General features: G+C 44.2%; 1 protein-coding gene across 1 annotated transcript in view; it reads right to left on the bottom strand.

The window, feature by feature from the left end:
• Positions 1 to 2,916: 2,916 nt before the first annotated feature.
• LOC135091864 (uncharacterized) overlaps positions 2,917 to 25,558 on the bottom strand; it is a 34,750-nt gene continuing 12,108 nt past the window's right edge. The window contains exons 2-12 of the mRNA XM_063989905.1: positions 23,072 to 23,261; positions 22,636 to 22,811; positions 15,410 to 15,604; positions 15,146 to 15,288; positions 9,992 to 10,132; positions 9,275 to 9,447; positions 6,076 to 6,143; positions 5,857 to 5,940; positions 5,311 to 5,475; positions 4,913 to 5,110; positions 2,917 to 4,568 (exon numbers count right to left, since the gene is read on the bottom strand). Of these exons, the coding sequence (XP_063845975.1) occupies positions 4,342 to 4,568; positions 4,913 to 5,110; positions 5,311 to 5,475; positions 5,857 to 5,940; positions 6,076 to 6,143; positions 9,275 to 9,447; positions 9,992 to 10,132; positions 15,146 to 15,288; positions 15,410 to 15,604; positions 22,636 to 22,811; positions 23,072 to 23,261 (1,760 nt within the window). The 3' untranslated portion in view covers positions 2,917 to 4,341. The remainder of the gene's footprint in view (positions 4,569 to 4,912; positions 5,111 to 5,310; positions 5,476 to 5,856; positions 5,941 to 6,075; positions 6,144 to 9,274; positions 9,448 to 9,991; positions 10,133 to 15,145; positions 15,289 to 15,409; positions 15,605 to 22,635; positions 22,812 to 23,071; positions 23,262 to 25,558) is intronic.

Below are 25,558 nucleotides of genomic sequence, written 5' to 3'. Positions count from 1 at the left end.
ATGAGAGAGCGAAGCGTTTCAGAATACGTACCTTATTATGACAGGTTCGCACAGCAAGTCTCCCATCAACACCTGGCACTTCACACGCTACACGGGCTTACCACACGCTACTTACAAAACCAAGGCCTCTATCAATGGTGTCTTCAGTAAACTAATAAAAGTCTTATAGGCCGTGTCGTATCGTTTTTCGCAAATAAAATTTTAACAAAACTATTTAGGCAGTAGATGTTTGAGACCCCCGACCTAACTGGCAAACATAGGCTTTGGTGTCATATGTGGATAATGAAGGCAAGTAGAGTAAATTTTGGGTAAACTTAGCGAAAATTTACAGGCACTGGAAGCGAGGCCAAGAATCGCCATGACAGATACCTCACCCACTAATCCTTCCATGACCTTGATGTGACGCTTGACTAAAAGGGGGTTTACACGGTCGAACGGTTCGTCAAACGCGGTTCGACAGACACGAGTTTGAAGTGATGTTCGAACGTGTGAACGGGGTATTTGGTTGTCAAACACGTTGGTTATACGGTTTGATGAAAGTCTGTTCGAGTCTGACTTTTCGTGGGCGTGGCTTCATTGTCCACGAACCGTTGTAATGTGTGAACGCGCATCGAACGTCAAACCTCAGTTAGCTTCAAACCACGTACTGGACGCATATCCTAGGACCGAAATATGGAGGACAACAGTGGAAAGAGGAACGAGAGGGAGGTGTTACTGCAATTCATACATACCTACCGAGATCATCCCGCCTTATGGAAAGTGAAATCTAAGGAATATTCCAATAAAATAGCAAGAAGTAAGGGGATATCAGCACTTCGGGACATATTGAAGGAACTTGAGCCTGACTGTACACGGGAGGGCGTGATAAAGAAAATCAACTGCCTACGTAGCTCTTTCAGGAGAGAATACAGGAAAATTAAAAACTCAAAGAAGTCTGGGGCATCACCAGATGAAATATATACGTCCTCTCTTTGGTTTTTTGAGGAGATGATGTTTGTTTTGGATCAAGACTTACCCCGAGAGAGCTGCTCTAATCTGGACGATACAAATAACTTAAATAACTTGGATGCTGAGGTAAGTAACAACGAAGTCGTATATTTATTTTACTTTATTTACAGACAGTAGTTCAGTGTCGAGAGGCATACGGGAGGCGGGAGGCGATGATGTTAACCTGAGTCGGGTGGAGAATGTATGACGTTTGATATACAATTAGTCTGACTGTCTGACCACTCTTCGGACCGTTTGACGAGCCGTTCGACCGTGTAAACCCGCCATTATAAGAGTAATCACCCATCCAACCAGCAATTCTGTCTTTTTGCCTCACACACACACACACACACACACACAGGGTAGTGAAGCGGGTAGGAGTGCATTGTTATCACCACCACACCACCACAACACAACACCACACGTCACGATATTTTTGGCACCCTCTTCATTCCTCCTTCCTTCTTCATCCGCCTTCTCCTCCTCCATTCCTCATTCTTTCCTCCTCCTCCTCCTCCACTTCCTACTTCTACCGCTGTCCATCCGTACTCACCTTCATTCTTCTTTCCTTCTTCCTCCTCCTCCTCCATTCCTCACTTCTTCCTTCTCCTACTTCTACAATCTACGCATTTAAGACTGGAAAATACCTTGAAAAGTCCGGAAAAACGCTGGAAAACGCTGGAAACTGAGGTAAATAGTGACGAAGAGACACTGGCAGGAAGGAGGGAAGGGTCCTGTTTTTCATAGTCGGCGCTCTGAACGGTGCTATATCATTCATTTAAGCATTATTTGCTTAAATACTTGCTCGTGTGTGTGTGTGTGTGTGTGTGTGTGCGAGGCAAAAAGACAGAACTGCTGGTTTATAATTAAACGTCAGAAAAGGATGCGTAGCGGGATGTCTATCATAACGACACCTACATATTCTCGCTACTTATTCTTAGCTAAGTTTACCCAGAATTTACTCTTATAATATGCAAAGGATAACATACCAATAAGGAGTTAATATTCTGTTACACATGAATCCGAAATAAGTAATAATCTTCAGTGAAAGTGATCGAACACCACAAGACACCAGCTGGCAATGGATGTGTTACGGGTGTGGTGTAGCGGAGGCCCCCCCGAGACTTCATTAAAGAAAACCACTGGATTCAGAGGAAAATGTTGGATGGGTGTCTATAATAATTAAATGTGGCCACTTTATTTTTTGTTGTACTTTTGTACTTTTGTGGGAATAAAAGGCTACGTAATTGTATAGGTTGGTAAATGTCTATTTTACTGCACTTCATCCAAGACAGAGTGACATCAGTGCGTTGCTAATTGTGAAACTCCTGTATGAGATGTAGAAAGTATGATGAGGTGTGTAGCCAAACTTAAATGCATAAAAACTCAAGCGTATGAGTGACTATATAGTGGCCATGGATTACAGTGATAGTGAGCTAATTACAGTGAAGTGCGCAGAGAGACGTGGACAGTATAGTGTCATACAGGTCCGCGAATTAGTGCTATTTAATATGGCCCACGACATAATAGCCTTAGCCAGGTGAGGGACTGATTAAACACACTGATGCACAAACTGGTGGTGGATTTGTACGTGTGGAAATTGTTATCGCGGGAAGTACACAATACGAGTGAAGCCAGGCATGGGCGTACAAGGCGGGACAATGCGAACTAGTTAAAAGTGAGCTGGAGAAAAGAGTGGACTGTTTTATGGGTGATTTAAGTGTTAGTGCAGTACAAGTTGGCCACCACGCCTCCCAGCCAAGACGTGAGTTATGTTAGTGTCACACCGTATTCTGACATTAGTGACAGTGATAATGATCAACTGTGACGTAGATTTCGTTTTAAATCCCCTAGCATTCCCATCACTCCCTGGCTTCACTGATGGCCAAGTGTCCTGTTAACTCGTTAGGTAAAACAAATATTACACCGTACAAGCCATGTTCTTTATTCATGTCAAACAAATATCATAAAAGTATTTACAAATATGTACACAAATTATATACAAGATCATAACAGTGAAAGCTTCAAGCAGTGCCTTAGTATATAAACGCGTCCCAGAGATCAAGCATAGCAGCTGTTTTCTTGTAGTTAACGGAATTGATAGAGTACATGAAGACTGATGCACGAATGACAGCCTGATAGGGAGTCTCGCCCAGTAATTCAGGGAGGTTGAGGTGACTAAACACTTGCTGCATTTTGTATGTAATGTCGTGAAGTGCTAATGGTTTCAGTATCTCATCACAGAATTGTTCGTGTAGTTTCTTCTCGGCCAGGCTTCTCTTTTTTTCAGCACTAGCTTCACCTCACGTCACTCACTACATCTCACTATTTCAAAAGAGGATCATTGTTCGTATGGTTTCTTCTCAGTCTCCTCAACTCTGCACTTACTTCACCTCATGTCACTTACAGCATCTCAGTATTTCAAAAGGGAATCATTGTTCTTCGGGTTTCTTCTCGGTATGGTAAAGCGTGGCCCAGTCTCTTCATTCATTACACCTCACATCACATGCGTTCCTCACAATTTAGCTTAACATACTGTTCAAAGCCCATTGGGAGGAAGTGGGTGGGGACAGGTGTAAGCTGTGGGCATACCGTGTCACTAGATCTAATATTTTCTCTGGTAAAACGGCAGACTCTACACATTTTTTGTTAATAAATTCCTTACGTGTTGAGTTTACTGAAGGTTTACAAAAAAGTCTCGAGTGTTTACAATTGATCACCTTGAAGAAAGCTAAATACTTTTATACCTTATCTCACGTAGACTAACTGATGACTCGGTCTTTCCTCATTCTTACTTCTTACGTTACTTAGAGCCAACCTGAGTAAGAGTTACGTTACAAGGACTGCCACGTGTAGGACTGATGGCTTCTTGCAGCTTCCCCTACTTGATGTTCTAATAAGCCTTGCCCTACCTACACAATACAAGATTATTAAGTGGATGGTATGTGTAGCCTGGTGGTTTAATTATTGCTGTTTATTATTCCTTGTTTATTCCATATTGAAGGAAGAGCAAGGCGTATCCATCACACAGGTAGCAGCCAGTAACGTGAGGAAGAAGGATGAGGAAAACAAGCCATTAGTTAGGTAAAGCTTGAGTCATGAAGAGGGACAGTCAGTTACGCTGCTTATCGCTAATATATTACAATTTTGGTGCAAGATTTTAATAATGTGGTTGTTTTGTTTTCCTTCACTGGCTCACCTGGTCATAGTGAGTTTCTGTACCTACCTACCTAGACACACACACACACACACACACACACACACACACGCACATATGCACTACACAAACATAACCTAGTCAAAGTGAATTCCAGTACCTACCTACCTACCTACCTACACACACACGCACACACACTACACCCAACACCAATGAAGAGTAACGAAGATTAAGAACAAAGGAAGGAAATTAGTAGGTGTCACCCCGCTTGCTCCTCCTCCATCGCCCTCCTTCCCTGAGCCCGTGGGTGTGGGTGTGTTTGCCTTCTTCCCCGAGGGGTAGCGTGTAGTGGTCCACCAGGGGGGCCGTGGGGCGGGCTGGGGTTTGGCTCTTCCCCCAAGGCCAGGATCGTTCAAGCATGGTGCTGGAAGGAAGGATATGTTACGAAAGCTGAGTGGTGTGTGTGAATAAAGGGAACAGTACTCTGAGGGTGATCTAGGGTGAATGTAGTAGTAATAGTCTTTAGATGCAGTTTGCTTGATGAACTTTAAATTTACATATATTTGGAGGTGTGAGGTTGATAGTATGATAAGATAGAATACTGAAAAAATAAAGAAAATTTAAAAATATATTGTTTTTGTTGAGGTTTAATTCACTACTACTACTACTACTACCACAACTACTGAAAAATTAAAGAAAATTTAAAAATATATTGTTTTTGTTGAGGTTTAATTCACTACTACTACTACTACTACCACAACTACTCACCTTGCTTCACTAGTTTCATGCCATAACTCAGCGCTTCGAGGCCTCGCTGGCAGTTCACCCCGGCTTCCATGATAAAGATCTCATCATCGTCCACCACTTCGCCAGCAAAACACTCGTACGTTGCCTGGTCTCGCCTCTCTGTGTAGGTATAGGTGACGTCCCCCTCCACCCACTGGCCCAGGCACCGGTACTCCCGCTCTGGTCAAAGAGGATAGGATTATTATATTATATTATTAACATAGCAAGGAAGGTTTTAGGAAGGTAAAGTGTCGGATTATTAACAAGTCTTTCCCTTCTCCCTTTCAGCCACTGATGGAAAGGGACAGTCTCTTGTACCACTGTATTACATCCCAGGTAACGCGTGTTGTCTGCATTACCTCTCGGAACTCAGGGCTTACCCTCTATCACATCAGAACGGTTGCTGCAGAAGAACACGGTATAAAACATGATCTCCGGGTTGTTGCAGTCTGAGTAAAGCTTGGCGCAGAGCATTGAGTTGTCTGGAATGACGCCCGTGTATTCCCCTGCCACTGGGCACGGGGACTGCCGGAACCTGTCCACCCCTGCCAAGGAACACACGAACATTAGAACATAACACAAGGACACGTAAACATATGAAGGATAATTTAATGTACTGTTAACATTGCATAGTTTTTTTTTTTTTTACTCTAGTTTATTTTGAGGTCAATCTTATCTCTTCTTTTTATTTCAGGCCTGGTAAGATGAAGCCCTCCTAAGATGAAGCCCATCTTCATGCAGTTGTGAGTATTGCAAGTGTTTAATCTTCCTTTCTAATCTCGGGTGTAGCTATGAAAAATTGAGAATTTTCATGGCTATTAATCCTAAAGTGGCCAAGAATTCACACAGTCTTAAGTGTCACTTCATATCCCAGTGAAAGACTTGGGTTATTATGAGTCATATGTAAGGTGTTTGCTTAGACTCACGGCCTTGAGTCACCCACGAGTCCCAAGTAAGGGAAGCGGGCGAGGAGCATATCCCAGCTTGGTACGTGTCGTGAGCATCAGGACCTGGTAGGGAGCAGATTGACAGTGTTACTCATCTAAACTATGAGAGTGGAAACTAACAAGGAAATAGTGTCAGCTGATTTTCATCACATATAGAAATATAAGTTTTATTGCAACATACGAAAACTTCCGACTCACTGATCTGGAATTCCATCACATTTGAGCTTCTTTCCTGCATGGCCAGACACGTGAACCCTTCCTCCCCACTGTGAAGGAAAGACTGGTCAGATGTATCATGATAGGAATGAGGAGAGAGAGAAGACAGAGTGAGATGGAAAGATGGTGATAGAACTGGAAAGGAAGGGAATCAGTCACAGAGGAAGATGCGAGGAACAGAAGCAAATGAAGGAGACTCGTTCATGGCGTGTCAGTGAAAGAAGAGGAGAGTGAAAGGATGAGACGATGCTAGAAGTAAAAGGAGAATGTGAGGAGAGAACAAGAACGAATAAAAGAAGACAGATAAATAGATAGATGTAGCATAACGAAGGGAACAGAGACGAAACCAGATAGACAGATAGATAGTATAAGTAAAGACCAAGGATGTTGCAATGTAGACAGGTGTTGTGTCGGGAAAAAGTGCTGAGGAGAGGGTTAAGTTAAATTGCGGGGAATGCAGCGTGTGACGGGAGGTCTTTAAGGGACAAAGAAGTAGCGTTCCTCAAGGTGATCCAGCCCTTAGTGTTCATCAGCCCGTGTTCCTTCCACCACCACCACTACTATTACCATTACTACCACTACTAATATTACTCGCTCTTCTCTCTCCCACCGCTTCTTCTTTGTTTCATCATTATCATCAGATTATAATATTTAAAAGAAGCAGTATCGTTGTTTCTTTAGATATTTATTGTTAATGTTAATGTTGGCTAGTTACTTACTTTTAATTAGAAGATGATCAAGTAAGCCAGTTAGTTTAGTGAGTTTGTGAGTTTGTTAGTAAGTGAATTAGCATGTTAGATAGCGAATGAATGAGTGAGTTAGTGAGGCAGTCAATTACCCACCACTCTGCCTCCATTACAACACGGTGACAACGAACAGGGAAAAAAAAGGGGGAAAAAAAAAGGTATTGTATCTTTTTCCAGTCTTTCCTGCACCGCCATTTCGAAGAGCAGAGGAAGTAATTTTCCCCACCACACTCTCCACTTCCTTTGAGAGAGAGAGAGAGAGAGAGAGAGAGAGAGAGAGAGAGAGAGAGAGAGAGAGAGAGAGAGAGAGAGAGAGAGAGAGAGAGAGAGAGAGAGAGAGAGGTTTCATTTGTCTGTCCTTGATATTCAGCGACCATAAACATAGTATCTCCTCTCTCTCTCTCTCTCTCTCTCTCTCTCTCTCTCTCTCTCTCTCTCTCCAGTTATTCGTCTATTTCTTTTTTACTCTTGTTTATTTTCATTATTTATCTTATCTCTTACTTACTTCCCTTTCTTTCTTCATTTATTTGTTTTATTTGTTTATTTCTTTACTTTCTGTCTTTACTTTTCATAACTCTTTTTTTATTTCGAGAAAAACTGCTCATTTTCAATATTTTGTTGCTATTAATTTGCATATACATCGTCAGAGAGAGAGAGAGAGAGAGAGAGAGAGAGAGAGAGAGAGAATTTTCCCACGTGCTTAGCTTGCCTTTTAAACTTGGCCACACATTTCCTCCCCCCCCTAACAAGCTAAGAGGGGGGGGTGTGGGAAACGGAAGGGAGAGATGGGTAATGGGAAGGGGTTAGTTAATAAGGAAATTACCAGGAGCGGAAAGGAAGAAGGGAGATGACCAATAAAGAGGAAGAGGAAAGGGAAGTGATAATTAGAAGGAGAAAGATGGACAGGTAGATAAATAGACAGACAGACAGACAGACAGACAGACAGACATCTTCTCTTTCTTTTATTCTGTATAGTTTTTTTCTATTTTTTCTTCATTTTTTATATATATTCTCTTCCTTTTATTTTTTTTTTCGTCCTCTCAAATTTTCGTCCTATTTATTTTTTTTTTCCTCTTTCTTCCTCATTCGTAAATTCTTATCACTTTCTTCTCTTTTTCTTTAATTTTATTCTTTCGTCATCCTTATTTTCTTTCTTTGTTCCCTTTCACTTTTTTTTCATCTTTCTCTCCTTCATTTCTCCGCTTCCCTCTTTCCTTCCTTCTTCATAATTATAGTTTTAGTTTCTCACTCCTTCCACTTTTCCCTCTTTGTTTCCTTTCTTATTTCCCTTCTCTCTTCCTTTCACTTCTCGTCCTCTTTTTGTTTATTTCTCATTAGCTTCATTTTATTATTTTCCTTCTTCCTTTTCTCCCTTATAAACTATTATGATATTTCTTTCCTAATTCCCTCCTTCTCTTCTTTTCTATTTTTTCTTCAATATCTCTCATTTATTTTCCCTCAACTCCTCTTCCTCTTTTAATTACTTTTCTATCGTTTTTCTTCTTCCTATCTTTCTTCTTCCTCACAAACAGTCCAAGTATTTTCTTTCCAATTCCCTTCTCTTCTCTCTTCCTCCCCCTCCTCTTCACCCCCACCAACCGGAAGGGCGTTATTCCCCCCACCCCCAACATGGGCGTATCTCAGAAGGGCGCTTTCTCAGCTTCCTAACAAGCCTTAAACAGCCTTACTACTCAGCTCTAATTGCTTGTTATCCTCCTCCTTCCTTTCCTTCTTTCCTTCGCCTCCTTATCCTGTTTCCCTTGACTGCTGTTCTTCTTTCTTTTCGTTTTCCATCACGTCTTATCCTCTTCTTCCTTCTCTTCCTTTTTATTTTTTTCCTTTTTTTCCGTCACATTTCATCCTTCCTCCTGTTTTTTTTTCTTTCCTTCCCTTCCCATCTCCACCTTTTCCTTCTTTCCTTCTCTCCTTCCATCACGTCTTATTCTACTCCTCCTCCTCTTCCTCCTCCCATCACATTTCATTCCACCTCCTGTTTTTCCTCTCCTTCCCTTCCTCTCTCTCCACCTCTTCCTTCCTTCCGTCACGTCCCATCGCTCTTCAATTTCCCCTCCCTCTCCCTCTCCCCTTCTGGGTCTTCAACCTCCACAAGGTCGCAACGCAGAAGGGGTCGCAGAAGATGGCCACGCCCTTGTGACACACGCGGCGCCCCTAGTGATGACAGTTCATGCTTGGCTGTGCTCGCAAACCCCATTGTCCATGGGTGTGGGTGTAATGTGGGTGTAGTAAGGGTGTTGGCGTGACGGTGGATGTGTGGTGGTGGTAGTAGACAGGTGGATGAGAACGGAAGGAAGGAAGAAAGGAAGGAAGGAAGGAAGGAAAGGAATTTTTTTTGTCTTTTTTTTTTTTTTATATATAAGGGAATGTAACGTTAATATCTAACACACACACACACACACACACACACGCACACTCACCACTGGGTCTGGGTGTACACAGGAACAAGGCCCGCCAACTCCTGCTCCAAGCAATACAGCGTCACAGTTTTGTACGCCTTGAGGTCTGTGTAGGTGGCCTTGTTGCCTTCCACGTGTAGGTTCTCCCAGCGCCCCTGAGCCCACGGGGGAAAGCTGCACCGCGCCGCAGACACCTGGGGGACGAGAGGGGCACTCTTTCAATTCCTGTGTGTGTGTGTGTGTGTGTGTGTATGTGTGTGTGTGTAGGGTACTGGCCGCATTTATTTCTGCTTTTTATTATTATCATTATTATTATTCTTTCGTAATAAGGGAACTGGCTTCATTAAATTCTTGGTTTGTTTTCGTTTTTGTGAGAAGGGACACTGGCCAAGGGCAACAAAAAGGGAGAGACAAAAAAAAAAAAAGTCCACTGAGATGCCGGTCCCTACAGAAAAGAAGCCAAAGTGATTAACTACTAAATACTACAATTACTATATATTTAAATTGCCATGAGAAACTACGTAAGGTTTTACACTTAAGATCATTCCCTTAAGAGACCGTCACCTTTATTTATCTTATTATTATTTTTTGTTGTCAGTTTACCACTTAATATTGAGTTTTGAGGGCTGGCACTTCTAATGAGCATTGTTTTCAGTTTTGTTGCCCTTCGTATGTGAAAAAATAAGCTCGTACGTGAAGATACAAGTAAATAAGTAGGAGTAAAGCTTCAATTGTTACCTCAGGCGCTGGGTCGTCTTGTGGAATGGGCGTGAGGACGAGAGTTTCAAATCCCTCCCAGGCTGAGTGGAGTTTGTTGATACACGTGGAGTCTGAGGAGAGAGTGAGGTACACCACACCACTCTCATCCACTTTGTACATCTGAAAGTGGAGTTTGCCAATAGACTTGTCAGAAAAATAATTGAAGCTGCAAGAAGCCATCACACGTTGCAGTTCCTCTATGAAGCCTGACTAATGATCTCACCTGTCTTTCTGATCATTTGTCTAATCTTTTAAGGCTCTCACATAACTCGGCATCAGCAACTTGGTAACTTTCAGAGAAGAGGCGTGAAGAAAGAAGGGATATGATCAAGTTAGGTTAGGTTAGGTTGGGTTAGGTTAGGTTAAGTTAAGTGTTACAAAGGATCTGAAGGTAGTGAAGGAAGTGAGTTACGAAAAATTTGGGTGATAGAAGACTGGAAAAAAAAAATGACATAAGGAAAAAAAGAAGAGAGATGTACAACAAGGGAGATGAAAACAAAATAACAGATTATAAAAGGAAGTGAGGAGGAAGAAAATAACAAAATGCGAGAATAAGATAAAACCTGATAAAGGGAGGAAGCGACACCTGATAAAAAAAATAAAAAGAAATAATAACCAAATATTATCATTGACTACTGGGAAAAAAAAATCACGTTTTGTGTATCTTATAAAGGTTTCGTTAGTAAAACATGAAATTTATTACTTGCAATCAGAGGAAAATGTAAAGAAAAGAAAAATACTGCCAAAGAAATAACGTTTTGTATATTTTATAAAAGTTTCGTTAGAAAAGCATGGAAGTTGTTAATGTAGAACGTGATAAGTGAGGAAAATAATAAGAAAATCATCAAAGTTTAGGTTTCTAGGCAATTTTGACCCCAGGTATTCATTATTATTATTATTATTAAGGAAAGAAATTATTGTAATGAGAGACGAAGAGAATGATAAGAAAAATCAAGGAAAATCATTAAGGTTTGTATTTTAAGGCGATTTTGACAACTGCTCTTTTTATTACTATTACTTTTATTTGCAGAGGATGCTATTCTAATGAGACGAATCTTAAAAAAAATGAGACAAAAACAAGCATTACAGAAAAAAGCACCATGAGAGGATGCAGAACCTGTTGAAAAATTTGAATGAAAAGGAAATAAACTCAGTGAATGACGACGATTAAGAATGAATGAATTAAATGATCGTACTAAGAAGACTTCAATGCATCAATTATCGTCAGCACGTTGATGATAGATGATGATAAAAGAATTGAATTATGATGTGACAGATGTTACATACACATAAATAACAACATGAAGAATGAGGAGGAATTATGTAAGGAGAGAGAGAGAGAGAGAGAGAGAGAGAGAGAGAGAGAGAGAGAGAGAGAGAGAGAGAGAGAGAGAGAGAGAGAGAGAGAGAGAGAGAGAGAGAGAGAGAGAGAGAGAGAGAGAGAGAGAGAGAGAGAGAGAGAGAGAGAGAGAGAGAGAGAGAGAGAGAGAGAGAGAGAGAGAGAGAGAGAGAGAGAGAGAGAGAGAGAGAGAGAGAGAGAGAGAGAGAGAGAGAGAGAGAGAGAGAGAGAGAGAGAGAGAGAGAGAGAGAGAGAGAATTAAACCTCAACCAGAAGAGAGAGAGAGAAAAAAAAAACAGAGGGCTTTTGACCGACAATACTTCCTGTGGGGGGCAGAGAGAGAGAGAGAGAGAGAGAGAGAGAGAGAGAGAGGGACGAAGTAGTGGAGGGAGGGAAGAGGGGCGGTGGGGCGTGAAGACATTTAAGGCGAGAAGAGTTTACGGAAGACCATTAGCTACGGTTCCCCCCCATAGTACTAACGAGAGAGAGAGAGAGAGAGAGAGAGAGAGAGAGAGAGAGAGAGAGAGGTCGTCAGATTGATAAAACCAAACAATAAAATGCAAGTTTCCATTACTAATATTTTTTAAACATATTTTATTCAACTAAACTTAAAGAAATGATACGGAGAAAACTGGTATTTCTTTTGATAATCTACATATTATTTAAACCAAGAAAGAGCTAAATTTATTTATTAAAAGCTTCAGATTTCCATTACAGCTTCTTACTTATATATAACCCCACAAAAAATGTTGCTATTTATTACTGTCATTATCATTATTTCATTATTAGCTTCAAACTTTATTCCAGCTCGTTTCTGTTATGTAAACCCACAAAAAAAGGCTTCAATTTATACATTAAAGTCTTCAAAACTCCATTCTAGCTCCTTAATATTATATAAGTCCCATAAAGGCTTCAATTCCTTCATTAAAAAACATGAAAATTCTAATACAACTTCTTAACATTGCATAATCCTACAAAAAGGCTTCATTTCATTCATTTAGTCCTTCAAAACCCCATTACAAACATTTAGCACCAGAAAAAAGGCTTCACATCATTTATTAGTAACTTCAAACTCTATTCCAGCTTCTTTTCACGTCTCCCTTTGTTCCTTTCCCTTTCTACTTATTGTCTTTTCTACACCTTATTCTTTTCTCCTTTTACTTATTACCACATAAGAAAAAAGCTTAAAAACTAAGACATCAGTCCCCTCGCAAGTCTTAATAGCAGCTAGCGAGGATAATGGCCGTTAGGAAGAAGAGGAGGAGGAGGAGTAAGAGGAGGAGGGGAGATGAAAATGGTTTTTGTTTTTCCTAATGCGTTAGTAATTATGCGTAAAAGTGACGTATGTGTCTTATTAAAAAGGTACTTTGTCACGAGAGAGAGAGAGAGAGAGAGAGAGAGAGAGAGAGAGAGAGAGAGAGAGAGAGAGAGAGAGAGAGAGAGAGAGAGAGAGAGAGAGAGAGAGAGAGAGAGAGAGAGAGAGAGAGAGAGAGAGAGAGAGAGAGAGAGAGAGAGAGAGAGAGAGAGAGAGAGAGAGAGAGAGAGAGAGAGAGAGAGAGAGAGAGAGAGAGAGAGAGAGAGAGAGAGAGAGAGAGAGAGAGAGAGAGAGAGAGAGAGAGAGAGAGAGAGAGAGAGAGAGAGAGAGAGAGAGAGAGAGAGAGAGAGAGTTTGTCAGTCTTTCAGTCAATCTTTCAGTCTATCAGCCAGTCAAGCTGTCAGTCATTCCCTTAATCAGTCAGTCACTCAGTCAGTCAGTCAGCCTTTCATTCAGTCCATCAGTCTTTCAGCTAGTCATTCAGTCAGTCATTTAGTAATTGCCTCAGTCAGTCAACCAATTAGGCAATCTCTCAGTTTAGCTTTTCAGTCAGTCATTTCCTTAGTCTTGTAGTCAGTCTATCAGTCAGTCCATCACTCAGTCTATATCACTCAGTCTATCACTCAGTCTATCAGTCCTTCTCTCAGTCATCTACCCTCAGACAAGAAAAAAAAAATAAGCATTAATAAAAAAAAATCTCGACGTGGTAGCAAAACAAATGAAGGTGGATGAACTGTCTCCACTCCTCTTCCTCCACCTCCTCCACTTCCACTTTCCTCCATCTCCGGTTTCTCAACTTAAAAATCCTGCTTCTGATCCTCTATATTTGCTTCTTCATAGGCTCGAATTCTCTTTAAAGGAGTTTAAATGGAATTAGCATTGACGTGGGGTTTTTAAAGGGGTTTCTGTGGGTCTTTAAGGGGTTTAAAGTGTGGGAGGGGTTCGAACGAGTGGTGAGACGCACTGTCTGACCGGATGTGACGTCATGATTGTGGTGGCGACGACTCTCCAGTGAACCTCCTCCTCCTCCTTCGTGTCTCTTCCACTTCCTCCTTCCCATCCTTAACTTCCCCACCACGTACCATTACCACCTTCTGCCGCTCCTGTTCCTCCTCCTCCTCGTCCTCCTCCTCCTCTTTATTACTTCCCGTGTCTTCTTTACTTCACTTTACTGCACTCCTCTCTACTCCTCTTTCCTTCGTCTTCTTCTTCTTCTTCTTCTTCTTCTTCTTCTTCTTCTTCTTCTTCTTCTTCTTCTTCTATCTTTATCATGTCTTCTGTCTTACATATACTTTCATTTTTCTCTCTATTTCATGTTCATACCGTTGCGTTTGTTTGTTTTAATAATATGGCCATAGAGATGATTGCCCGGGTTCTCACCATGTAGAATCCTTACTAACCTTTCACTGGAGTCACGCAAACACCATGAGAACCCTTTATAACTCCCGTAAGAGCGTGTTAAAAGTAATAGATGTTAGGTAGCGAAGTGCTTAAAGGCAGAGTCACGGTGATGCTTCCTATACTTTTAACAGTGAGTCTTTTTGGGCTTTTTTACCACTCGCTCCTGAGTCTCTCGAGGTATTTTTAATGTATTTTTAAAGAGCGACCCGTTTTCTTCAGAGGGAAATGGCGGAGAGAAATGTGTGACCGCAGACTCGCGCATGACTGACCACACCCACAAAAACTTATATAATAATAATAAGAAAAGGATCAAATAAAACCCACAGGTATTTTTATTCTTGTTTGGAAAAAGTTGATCAATGGAGGGAAGGAAACCAGAGAGAGAGAGAGATAAGGAAAGAGGAAGGAAGAGAGAGAGGAAGAGCGTGCGAGAGACACAATGTTAGGTAAGGAAGGGACGATGTTCTTTGGTGACTAATGCGAAATCCCTCAGTTTTTGCCACGTATCCTACACTGTGCATCCGTCAGGTAGCGCAGAATGTGTACACTTAACACTAACTTAAGAGAAGAAGACGCAGGATGATCAGAAGATTGAATAGACAAGATAACTGGCTAATATATAAATGAATAGACAAGATAACTGGCTAATATATAAATTCATATCGCCATATTATACATGATTAAAATAGGTTAGTGTAGGTATTATTTTCAGACACTTCTAGAAATTTAAGTTTACTTTTTAAGATTGTAATTAGACATTCAAAACATGTACTATCTTCAAACACACGTCTTATTCAACTTAATTTACCTTTTGAAAATCATAGAGATTCAAAACATTATCACTAAACATTCATCTTACTCGAAAAAAAACGTAAATCTAACTTTTAAAAATCATAGAAGGATTTAAAACACGCATTGCCTCTAAATATACGCTTTACATTTATGTTTAAAAAAATATTAGACATTCAAAACATACCAGCCCTAAATATACGTCAAAGAAATTTGAACTAATCTCACTAATACCAAACCTTTAATAAAATACATCTTTAAACAACATAATCACTCCATTTATACTCACAGCGCATCGGAATCTGGCCTGGGGTGGGTCGTCAGTAGTCGTGGCGGCGTCTGCGGGGGTGGCGACTGCTGCTGGGTCGTGTAGGGCCAAATACCTCTGCCCATCACTTCCCTCCCAGTCCCCGAGACACTCATACCTCTTACCTGCAGAGGAGAGGCGTGGCAAGGCGTTAGATGCGAGATAGGGATGCGAGACAGATAAGACACACACACACACACACACACACACACACACACAAACTAACACCCAACCCAAAAAACTCACTGAAATCCGCAAAAGTGCATCTGTGGAACTGAACAGCGAAGGAGTTTCCGGTAGGACAGTTGGCGATGCTCGAGGTTGGCTGTGGGCACTCCATAGCGCTCTCTCTCCCGTCATTGATGTTGTAGGTGAACTTGTACCGGCCATTGAGAGGGCAGTATACAGCATCCAGTGTCTCCCCTTCTAGCGTGCCTGTCTCTGAGGGTTGGCCGGGTATTGAGTGTTAGTAGTAAGGCGAAGGTCGGGAGTATATTGGAAATGTGTTGAGAGAGAGAGAGAGAGAGAGAGAGAGAGAGAGAGAGAGAGAGAGAGAGAGAGAGAGAGAGAGAGAGAGAGAGAGAGAGAGAGAGAGAGAGAGAGAGAGAGAGAGAGAGAGAGAGAGAGAGAGAGAGAGAGAGAGAGAGAGAGAGAGAGAGAGAGAGAGAGAGAGAGAGAGAGAGAGAGAGAGAGAGAGAGAGAGAGAGAGAGAGAGAGAGAGAGAGAGAGAGAGAGAGAGAGAGAGAGAGAGAGAGAGAGAGAGAGAGAGAGAGAGAGAGAGAGAGAGAGAGAGAGAGAGAGAGAGAGAGAGAGAGAGAGAGAGAGAGAGAGAGAGAGAGAGAGAGAGAGAGAGAGAGAGAGAGAGAGAGAGAGAGAGAGAGAGAGAGAGAGAGAGAGAGAGAGAGAGAGAGAGAGAGAGAGAGAGAGAGAGAGAGAGAGAGAGAGAGAGAGAGAGAGAGAGAGAGAGAGAGAGAGAGAGAGAGAGAGAGAGAGAGAGAGAGAGAGAGAGAGAGAGAGAGAGAGAGAGAGAGTGTGTGGTTGTTAGCTAGTTGTGTGAACGAGTGAATGAGCGAGACTTGTGTGAGGCATGAATACGTGTATGAGTGAACGAGCTAGGCTTCAGTCATAAGTGTTAAGTGGAAGTGCGCGGCCTGGCGCCGAGAGATCACCTACCTCCAGCTTTCTGTTCACACCTTCTGTGAATAAACACCTGCACTGTTACCTGCGTTTCCTGTGCCCCTGCTGGTCAAGAGTCGAACATGGCGCAGTGAGTAGGATCAGGACAAGGCTGCAGTGGGTACGGCGCAGAATGGAGAAGCAGTTGGAGGCGCTGGCTGCCCTGCTAGCGCGACAGTCGGAGCAGAGTCAGGCTCTGCTAGCGCGACAGTCGGAGCAGAGTCAGGCTCGCGAGGAGCGTTTAACCCAGCTGCTGGAGAGAGTGGGGACACAAGCTCCCAGTCGCACCACGGCGAGCAATGAAGGCGAAACCACAGCCCGCAGCACGTCTACCCAGGGCGCGAGGTTCCCGACGTCCGCCACCATCATTCCTCACTTAACGGCGTCAGCATCTTTACGTGAGTTCGACACGTGGCGCCATAAGTTTGAAGGATACGTAACCCTCGCCAGGATAGACTGTCTCTCCCTGGCTGAGCAGAGGGCGGCACTCGCTGCTGTCCTAGACGACGAGTGGACCCGTACACTTCGCTACGGGATAAGCTTACCGAGAGACGCGGAGTTAAGAACCATCCTCGATGCAATGTGTGAGTACCTGCGAAGCCAGCGCAACATCATCATGGATAGAAGAGACTTCTACTCCCGCGTGCAAGAAACGCAAGAAGGTTTTGACGACTTTTTATGTGCTGTTAAGGAAATCGCCAATTTCTGTGACTTTTGCGACCAGTGCATAAACCATCAGCTGCGTGACAGAATTGTCGTTGGGACACGAGACGAAGTGGCTCTGAAACGCATGCTGGAAAACAAGAAACTCACCCTTGAAAACGCCATAGATATTTGCAGAGCATCAGAGAGCGCTAACCAGTGTAGTGCAGTACTAAGGGGCGGCTCTCACTCTTCGAGCCATGGTATGAACGCTGTCTCGAACTACAGGAAGGGCAGTTTCGGGGGCTCAAGCCCCACGGGCTGTTATCGTTGTGGCAAAGATTGTCGCAGTGACAAAAGGGGATGCCAGGCAATAGATAAAGTGTGTCGTAACTGCGGGAAAAGAGGGCATTTTGCGAGTGTATGTCAGCAGACAGTGAGGAAACGACGAGGAGCTTCGAGGAGTTCCTCAACTGTCTCTCCTCATCGCGGTGCAGGCCCGAGGCGGGGAGTTGTAGTGCCAGTGTATACCAGCTCTTATCAGGCGTATACACAAAGACGGTGACGGCACGACCTGCGCCCCAGGTGCTCATTACCGCCACACATCCCGCTGGAAGAGACAAGATTACGTGGACTCCTGACTCTGGGGCCGAAACGACCGTTATTGGCCTCGACACGGCAACACTCCTTGGAATCCCGCCCTCCAGCTTGGCGCCCGCTGATGGTGATGGACTTTATGCTGCCGGTAATCACCCCCTCACCTGTGTAGGAACTTTCTCGTCGCACTTGCAACTGGGCGACAGGGAAGCTGAGACTGTTGTGAGCGTGGTGAAGGAGGTGAAGGGGGCGCTGCTTAGCTGGTACGATTCCATCGCTCTCGGAATCCTCCCCGAAGATTTTCCGGCTCAAATCCGACCGCTACGCAGGGAAGAACAGCACACCGGCAACAGCTCCATCAAGTACCCGACCGCCTCGCAGCCACCTCTATCTACGCCCACAGAAGTGATCAGCTGGCCTCATTCCTACGACCCAACGCCACAGCAGCGTGCGGGGCACGCTGCTGCTGTGATCAAGGCCTTTCCCAGCGTCTTCGAAGCAAAGGAAGGTTTACGTGCAATGGCTGGTGGATCCATGGCCATCGAGTTGACAGACGACGCTCGACCCTTCGCCGTAACAGCATCTCGTACAATCCCTTACAATTGGCGTGAAGAAATTAAGAGCCAGTTGGAAGAGCTGCTTAACAAGGGAATCATCGAGAGTGTGGACTACTCCTACGGCATGGTGCCACCCCATCGTGCCTGTCCCAAAAAAGACATCTGGTGTAAGGCTGTGTGTTGACCTGACACGACTCAACCGTTACGTGAAGAGGCCCGTGTATCCAGTGCGCTCACCTCATGACGCCATCGCCTCGATCAGGACCGGAGCAGTTTGGTTCACCACTCTTGATGCCAAGATGGGGTATTTTCAAGTCCCCATTAGAGAAGAAGACCAGGATTTAACCTGCTTCATAACACCTTGGGGTCGGTACAAGTTTCGGCGAGCGGTTATGGGTCTCGTCTCGTCTGGAGACGAGTATAACCGTCGAGGAGACCAAGCTCTCGGCGACATACCTAACACCATCAAGATCGTGGACGACATCCTGGCCTATGACTCCACCTACAGTGCGCACTTAGCCCATGTCATTCAGATTGTGCGGCGGTGTGACCAGCACGGCATCACTCTCAACCCACAGAAGTTTACATTCGCGGAAAGAGTGGTAGATTACTGTGGTTACTCTGTTTCTGGACAAGGCTACACGACAGACTCAAAGAAAGTTAAGGCAATCTCTGACTTCCCACGACCACAGCACATCACCGACTTACGATCATTCATGGGTCTTACAAACCAGCTTGGAAGCTTTTCTCCTGCTGTGGCTGCAGCTGCACAACCCCTCAGAGATCTCTTACGCCCGAAGAACAGTTGGTGCTGGTCTCCTAACCATGAAGAGGCGTTTGAGAAGGTGAAACAGTGTCTCCAGCCCACCTGTCTTGGCATACTTCGACCCATCATTACCAACGATGCTACAGACTGACGCCTCAAGGATGCACGGATTTGGATTCGTTCTCCTGCAGAAGCACAGTGACCAGTGGAAGATGGTGCAATGCGGGTCAAGATTTGTTACAGACACAGAGAGCCGCTATGCAGTAATAGAGTTGGAAATGGCTGCAATCGTCTGGGCAGTCAGGAAATGTGGCACCTACCTGAAAGGACTCCCTCACTTCGATCTAGTGCTCGACCACCGCCCGCTGATACCTCTCCTCAATAGCAAGTTGTTGGGAGAAATAGAGAACCTGCGGCTGCAGCGCATGAGGGAGAAGCTTGCTCAGTATTCTTTCACAGCAAGCTGGCAAAAGGGATCGACACACTGTGTGCCCGACGCCCTCTCACGTGCTCCAGTACAGGACCCAGTGGAGGAAGAGGATGCTGCTACTTCTGGTGACCTCGACCCTCTCCACTCAGCGGTCATCTCAGCGTTATCTGCCACCAATGAGGACGGCGTCCGCTTAGCACCACTCCAGGATCAGACTGTGGAAATGGTACGTGCCGCAGCAGCAAGAGACGGGGAGTACTGCTTGCTCAAGAACGTCATCATCGAGGGCTTCCCTGATCATTGCCACGACCTCGATCACCGCTTGCGTACGTACTGGCCGGTGCGCAGTCTGCTGGCCGTAGACGACGACCTGGTGGTTTACGGGCCGAGGCTTCTTATTCCTCACAGCCTCCGCCGAGAAACACTAGAGCGACTCCATGACAGTCATCAGGGGATGGAGCGCACCAAGCGACGGGCCCGACAAACGGTGTACTGGCCTGGTATGGACAGAGACGTTGAGAACGTCGTTTCTGGATGCTCACTATGCCGTCCACTCCTACCAAGCCAAGCCAACGAACCTCTCTGGCAGGACACGGACACACCCAGCAGGGTGTTTGAGTCAGTTTCTGCAGACTACTTCCACGCAGCAGGCCGTACATACCTCGTGTATGTAGATCGCTTGTCTGGGTGGCCTCACGTGTCTGCATGCTCACGTCCAGCATCGGCTGATCAGCTCGTTCGTGTCCTTCGGGGTGTGTTCGCCGACACGGGCGTGCCTGTTCTCCTGAGGACTGACGGTGGACCGCAGTTCACTTCTTCATCGGTACGGCGCTTCCTGGCTCGATGGGGGGTGGAGCACCGTGTATCTTCACCTCATTATCCACGCTCCAATGGTCACGCCGAGGCAGCGGTCAAGTCCGTGAAGAAGCTGATCCTCACGACCACACAGCAGGGACACCTGGACGAGGATGCGTTCGCTCGCGGGTTGCTGGAACTGCGCAACACTCCGAGGGCGGAAGGGCGATCACCAGCACAAGTCCTCTTCGGTCATTCTATGAGGTCCTGTGTCCCGGCTCATCATCGCTCATACGCTCAGCAGTGGCAGCGCGCTGCTGATGAGTGCGACGCCAAGGCAGAGCGACTGAGGAAGAAAGCGAAACTTCGCCACGACGCGTCCGCCCGTACTCTTCCTCTCCTGCACCTCGGTGGCCACGTCGACGTTCAAGATCACACGACAGGCCTCTGGGATCGCCTGGGTGTCATCGTGGCTGTTGGGCGAAGGAGAGACTACCTCATCAAGATGGGCAGCGGTCGCGTGATGTGGCGTAATAGAAGACACCTACGCCCACATAGACCTCTTGCTCCCCTTCCTGTCGAGCAGCACACCGCTCATGGCGGTGCAGCGCTTCAGCATCAGGGTCACGAGGAACACCACCATCCCGGCAGCCCGGAGCATCAGGGTAACGGGGTACACCGTGGCCGAGAGCAACCAGAGCGTCGAAGCAGCCGACAGCGTAGGGAGCCGAGACGACTGCAGGTGCGGTGGCACCGTAGCACCTACGATTAGTCGTACGTGTTCATTGTACGCTGTGTTTGTTTTGTGTATATGTACCGTGTTTTCTGTACTTCAATCATTGTAACTTTGTTTCATGTGTTACGGTAGCCTTAACAAAGATAAGGAATCTTCCTTATGTCTCGGGGGAGGTGTGTGGTTGTTAGCTAGTTGTGTGAACGAGTGAATGAGCGAGACTTGTGTGAGGCATGAATACGTGTATGAGTGAACGAGCTAGGCTTCAGTCATAAGTGTTAAGTGGAAGTGCGCGGCCTGGCGCCGAGAGATCACCTACCTCCAGCTTTCTGTTCACACCTTCTGTGAATAAACACCTGCACTGTTACCTGCGTTTCCTGTGCCCCTGCTGGTCAAGAGTCGAACAGAGAGAGAGGGAGAGAGAGAGGGAGAGAGAGAGAGAGAGAGAGAGAGAGAGAGAGAGAGAGAGAGAGAGAGAGAGAGAGAGAGAGAGAGAGAGAGAGAGAGAGAGAGGGGGAGGGGGAGGGGAGGGGGAGAGGGAGAGGGAGAGGGAGAGGGAGAGAGAGGGGGAGAGAGAGAGAGAGAGAGAGAGAGAGAGAGAGAGAGAGAGAGAGAGAGAGAGAGAGAGAGAGAGAGAGAGAGAGAGAGAGAGGCTTATGTTTAAAAGGAAGATCTTCAAGGTAGTGCGTTGGGGAATAGAGAGACAGAGAAAGAGAGGATGCACACACACACACACACACACACACACACACACACACACACACACACACACACACAGAGGAAATACAAGCACATAAATTAAGTCATAATCTTTGCACTGAAACAAACTGGGGCGCGGAACGTGACGTGAAAGAAAAATGTAATACGACAAAAAGAAGAAGAAAAAAAAAAGCAAGAAAGAAAAAGCAGTATGGAATTACATCAACGAATTCTTTCCTTTTAAGACGAATAGATGACAAATATGTATTTTTTATATATATTTTTTATCACACGTTGCCTGAAGCTAAGTGGGTGTGTGTAGAGGCTGTGTGTGTGTGTGTGTGTGTGTGTGTAGCCTTCCGTCTCAAGCGTGCTCTTCTAGTGGCATTCCTTCACAGCTGTTGCAGGAAGTGACGTCAGGAAAACAAGATTATACCGCGGAGATGACTCAGATATAGGGGTGTGACTCAGTGTGACTCATTACGGAGGCTGGCTGGCCCTCGCGGTGGACAAAAAAAGTTAGTCCGTCTTAGCGGTGACCTATACCGTGGGATTCGAACTGGTTGCACACACTCAGGGGGCATCTATCAACCATGGGCTGGATTTTTCACATTCCTATTACTACTTTTTTGTTATTAATATCGTTTTCGTTTGCGTGTTTAGGATTACTGTAGAAAATGAGATAGAAATAGGTACATTATATAATTAAGACATTCACTTTCGTATCAATTAACTCTGACGTACAATTGCTTGTATGTAATGTCAACTAATTGTCGCTGGATATTGAAGGCTACAAAAATTGCGAAGATAAAACCGTAAAGAAACGTGTAGTGTTTTGCGCTACGTAACAAAAAACCCTAGAACCTTGTTAAAGAGATCATTTTATCATCTTACTGCACAACATAATTTCTCTAACGTCTAAAAATGACCCTAACATATACCATAACCTCACCAAACCGCGCCTGTCTCTAAATCCAACTCAACATTCAGCAAAAATAACAAAAACCACTCTTATAAGACCTTAATAATCAACAAAAGCTATAAAAACACAGCAAAACCACTCTTATGTTAACTCACTGTACAGCATTATCTCCCTGGTTTTCCTCTCCTTGATGTGCGCCTTGGTTGGGCAGGTGTGCAGCGCCGCCTCCTCAGTCGTGTAGCACTTGTTGAGCCCCTCGTTGTGCACCTCAAGGATGTGACGAGATCGAAACTCCAAGTGGAAGCAGCGAATACAAGCTGTGCCGCCCGTGCTGTAGTGAGAGAAGCAGGGTTAGTGGCAAGGATGACAGGGTACGAGTATATGTGTGTACTATATCCCGTCCTTAGTTAGTGGAGAGAAGCACAGGGAGGGTCTGGGAGGGTTTGGTGAGAGGAAATTGGGTATGAGTTTGCGTGTTGCTGGTAAGAACTTTTGAAGGGTTGGCACCATGTACGGGTCTCCTTAGTCGTTTGTCCCTTGCATTCATTCATTCATTCATTCATTCATTCATTCATTCCCTCACTCACTCACCTATCATACAGAATCACGTTGCCGCCACCAGTGCCTCCGCCGCCAAGTCTCCTGTGACACTGGCCCCAGATGGGAATGGAGTCCTCTCTTATCACGACCTGTAGATAGTTGATCTCGGACCCCACGCTGATGATGCTCTGGGTCACGTAAACACCTTGGTACTCGAGGTTGAAGTAGCACACGGCTTTCCCTGTAACGAAAGGGCGTGGGAGGAAAGGTTTATTGATTTATTGATTAATTTGTTGTTGCTGTTGTTTTATTCATTTATTGGCTTATTTCCTCAACCTTGAAGTAGGGTGGGAGTAGAGGTTTGTTTATTTATTTGTTTGGGAAAGGAGGAATATGCGTCTATAAAAGATGTTTGCTTCAGAGTTGCACAGAATGAGAGAGTGTGTGTGTGAGTAAGTGTGTCGAACAATTAAAATGAACACGCATTGTGCAGAAAGCCGCCGTATGACAGGAAATGAAGGCGAATTAAGTGAATATTTGCCGAATAAACACAGGAAACTCGTCAGACAAGAAGCAAATAACGAAAAGCATTGAAATAATGCAAAAGAAAACGAACACATTAATGAAAACGTAAAGGAACAATACACCAAGATACGGCAAAAATAAATTAAGATCTAAGCGATTTGCCGAATAAGAAAATAATGAAAAATGATAAAAAAGTATAGAAATAACTTGGAAGAAAACGAACGTATTAATGAAAACGGGAGGGAAGAATAAGCGAAGATAAAGAAAAATATGTTGAGATCAAAAGATACAGTTTGATTTTACGTAACGATATTAATATGTAAATTTTACGGTGCTATCTGAATTGTAATCGTTGTTTTTGATTACGAAATTATAGAAAAAAATGCAAGTTACTTAAAAGAAAACGATGATAAATGATTTCAAATAGGTATAGAGTAAAATAGGAAAGAAATGTGTTTTCCTTTTACTTAGTTTTAATTAAGAAACGATAAAAACATTTGTAGACTATATGAAAGAAAACGTAACATTGATGTGAAAAATAATAAAAGTGTCAAATTTCAAATGGGAATAGAATATGTCACCTTTTTATTTTCTCGCTCAAAATAGTCACTCTCATAGATAACCTAGTGTGGAAGAATGTCATTATTTCCAGTGGTTGGCAGAAATAATATAAAAAAAATCGTGTAATTATCATTTTCTAGTATTTAGGAAGAATAAAGAAAAGGAGGAAAGCAAAAAATATCATCGATTTAATTGTCATTCTTTCCAGTTTGCCATAAATAATTAAAGAAAAGAAAGAGAAAGAAAATCGACTTAATTCCTAGTTTCAGACCAATTTTCCCCATTATTAAACCCGCGGTGAGAAGGAAGAGTCCATTAAAGAAAACGAAAGTCGCCCCAAGAGATTTAATGGTAGACTCAAGGAAGATAGGTTTGCCTTTAATTCCGTAGCAGCTGCGTTATACGAGTATATGATGGTTTCCGTTCCCTTCCCCCAGGCCGCAAATTAAGGGTGTCCCCAGGGTTTCAGTTTAAGGGATGCTCGCTACACCCTTAGGAATGCGAATATGAGTCTTAGGAAGCGTGTATGTAAGACTGAAAAAGGGAGGAGGAAGAAGAGAAAAAGGAAGAGATAAAGGAAGAGGAGGAGGAGAAGGAGGAGGAGGAGGAGAAGGAGAAATAAGAGGAGGAAGAGGATTCTGATGTCATCGTATCTGCGACACACACACACACACACACACACACACACACACACACACACACACACACACACACACACACACACACACACACACACACACAGCAGATAGACAGACAAACAGACAAACAGGCGGGTTTTCTGAAGACTACGACTATCCTTTGTTTCATTAAATGGCTGTAATGAGGAAATTGCTCAAGTGTGTGTGTGTGTGTGTGTATGTGTGTGTGTGTGTGTGTTGTGACTATGCAGGCATGCGAAGGCCATAATACAAATTACACATTTATTTATCTATTATTATTATTTTTCAAAGGGTTTAGGAACACAGTGGTGGTTCTCGCTGTGGTGTCATGCGCGCGTCGGCAAGGGTTTCAGCGCCTGGCCTTGGGGAACACACAGGCCGGAAGGAGAAATGTACCGTATGCTTGGTTGCCTCGACATGTGAAAGGGTGTAATTTTTCTCTTTTCCTTTCTTCCTTTTCATCAGTGACTGTCTCTGTGTGAGTGAGTGTGTCAATGTGGTTGTTTCCCTGTCTGCCTGTATGTGTGTGTGATAGCGTCCGTTTCTCTGCCTGTCTGTTCGTGTGTGTGACTTCGTTTCTCTCTCTCTGTCTGTCTGCCTGTCTGTGCGTGAGTGCTCGTTTCTTTGTCTGTCTGTCTGTCTGTTTCGCCTGTTTATTTTGTCTGTGTGCCTTCCTGCCTCCTCTTCCGCCTCCTGCTGGGAAGAAAGGAAGTTGCTCGTGTTATTGTTCTTGTATTTTTGTTTTCTCCTTTTTTTTTTTTTTTCCTCCGATGTTTTGATTCACTTTCGTATA

This window comes from Scylla paramamosain, chromosome 38, assembly GCF_035594125.1.
Source record: "Scylla paramamosain isolate STU-SP2022 chromosome 38, ASM3559412v1, whole genome shotgun sequence".
Classification (NCBI taxonomy): domain Eukaryota; kingdom Metazoa; phylum Arthropoda; class Malacostraca; order Decapoda; family Portunidae; genus Scylla; species Scylla paramamosain.
This window is presented reverse-complemented; position numbering and strand designations above follow the sequence as displayed.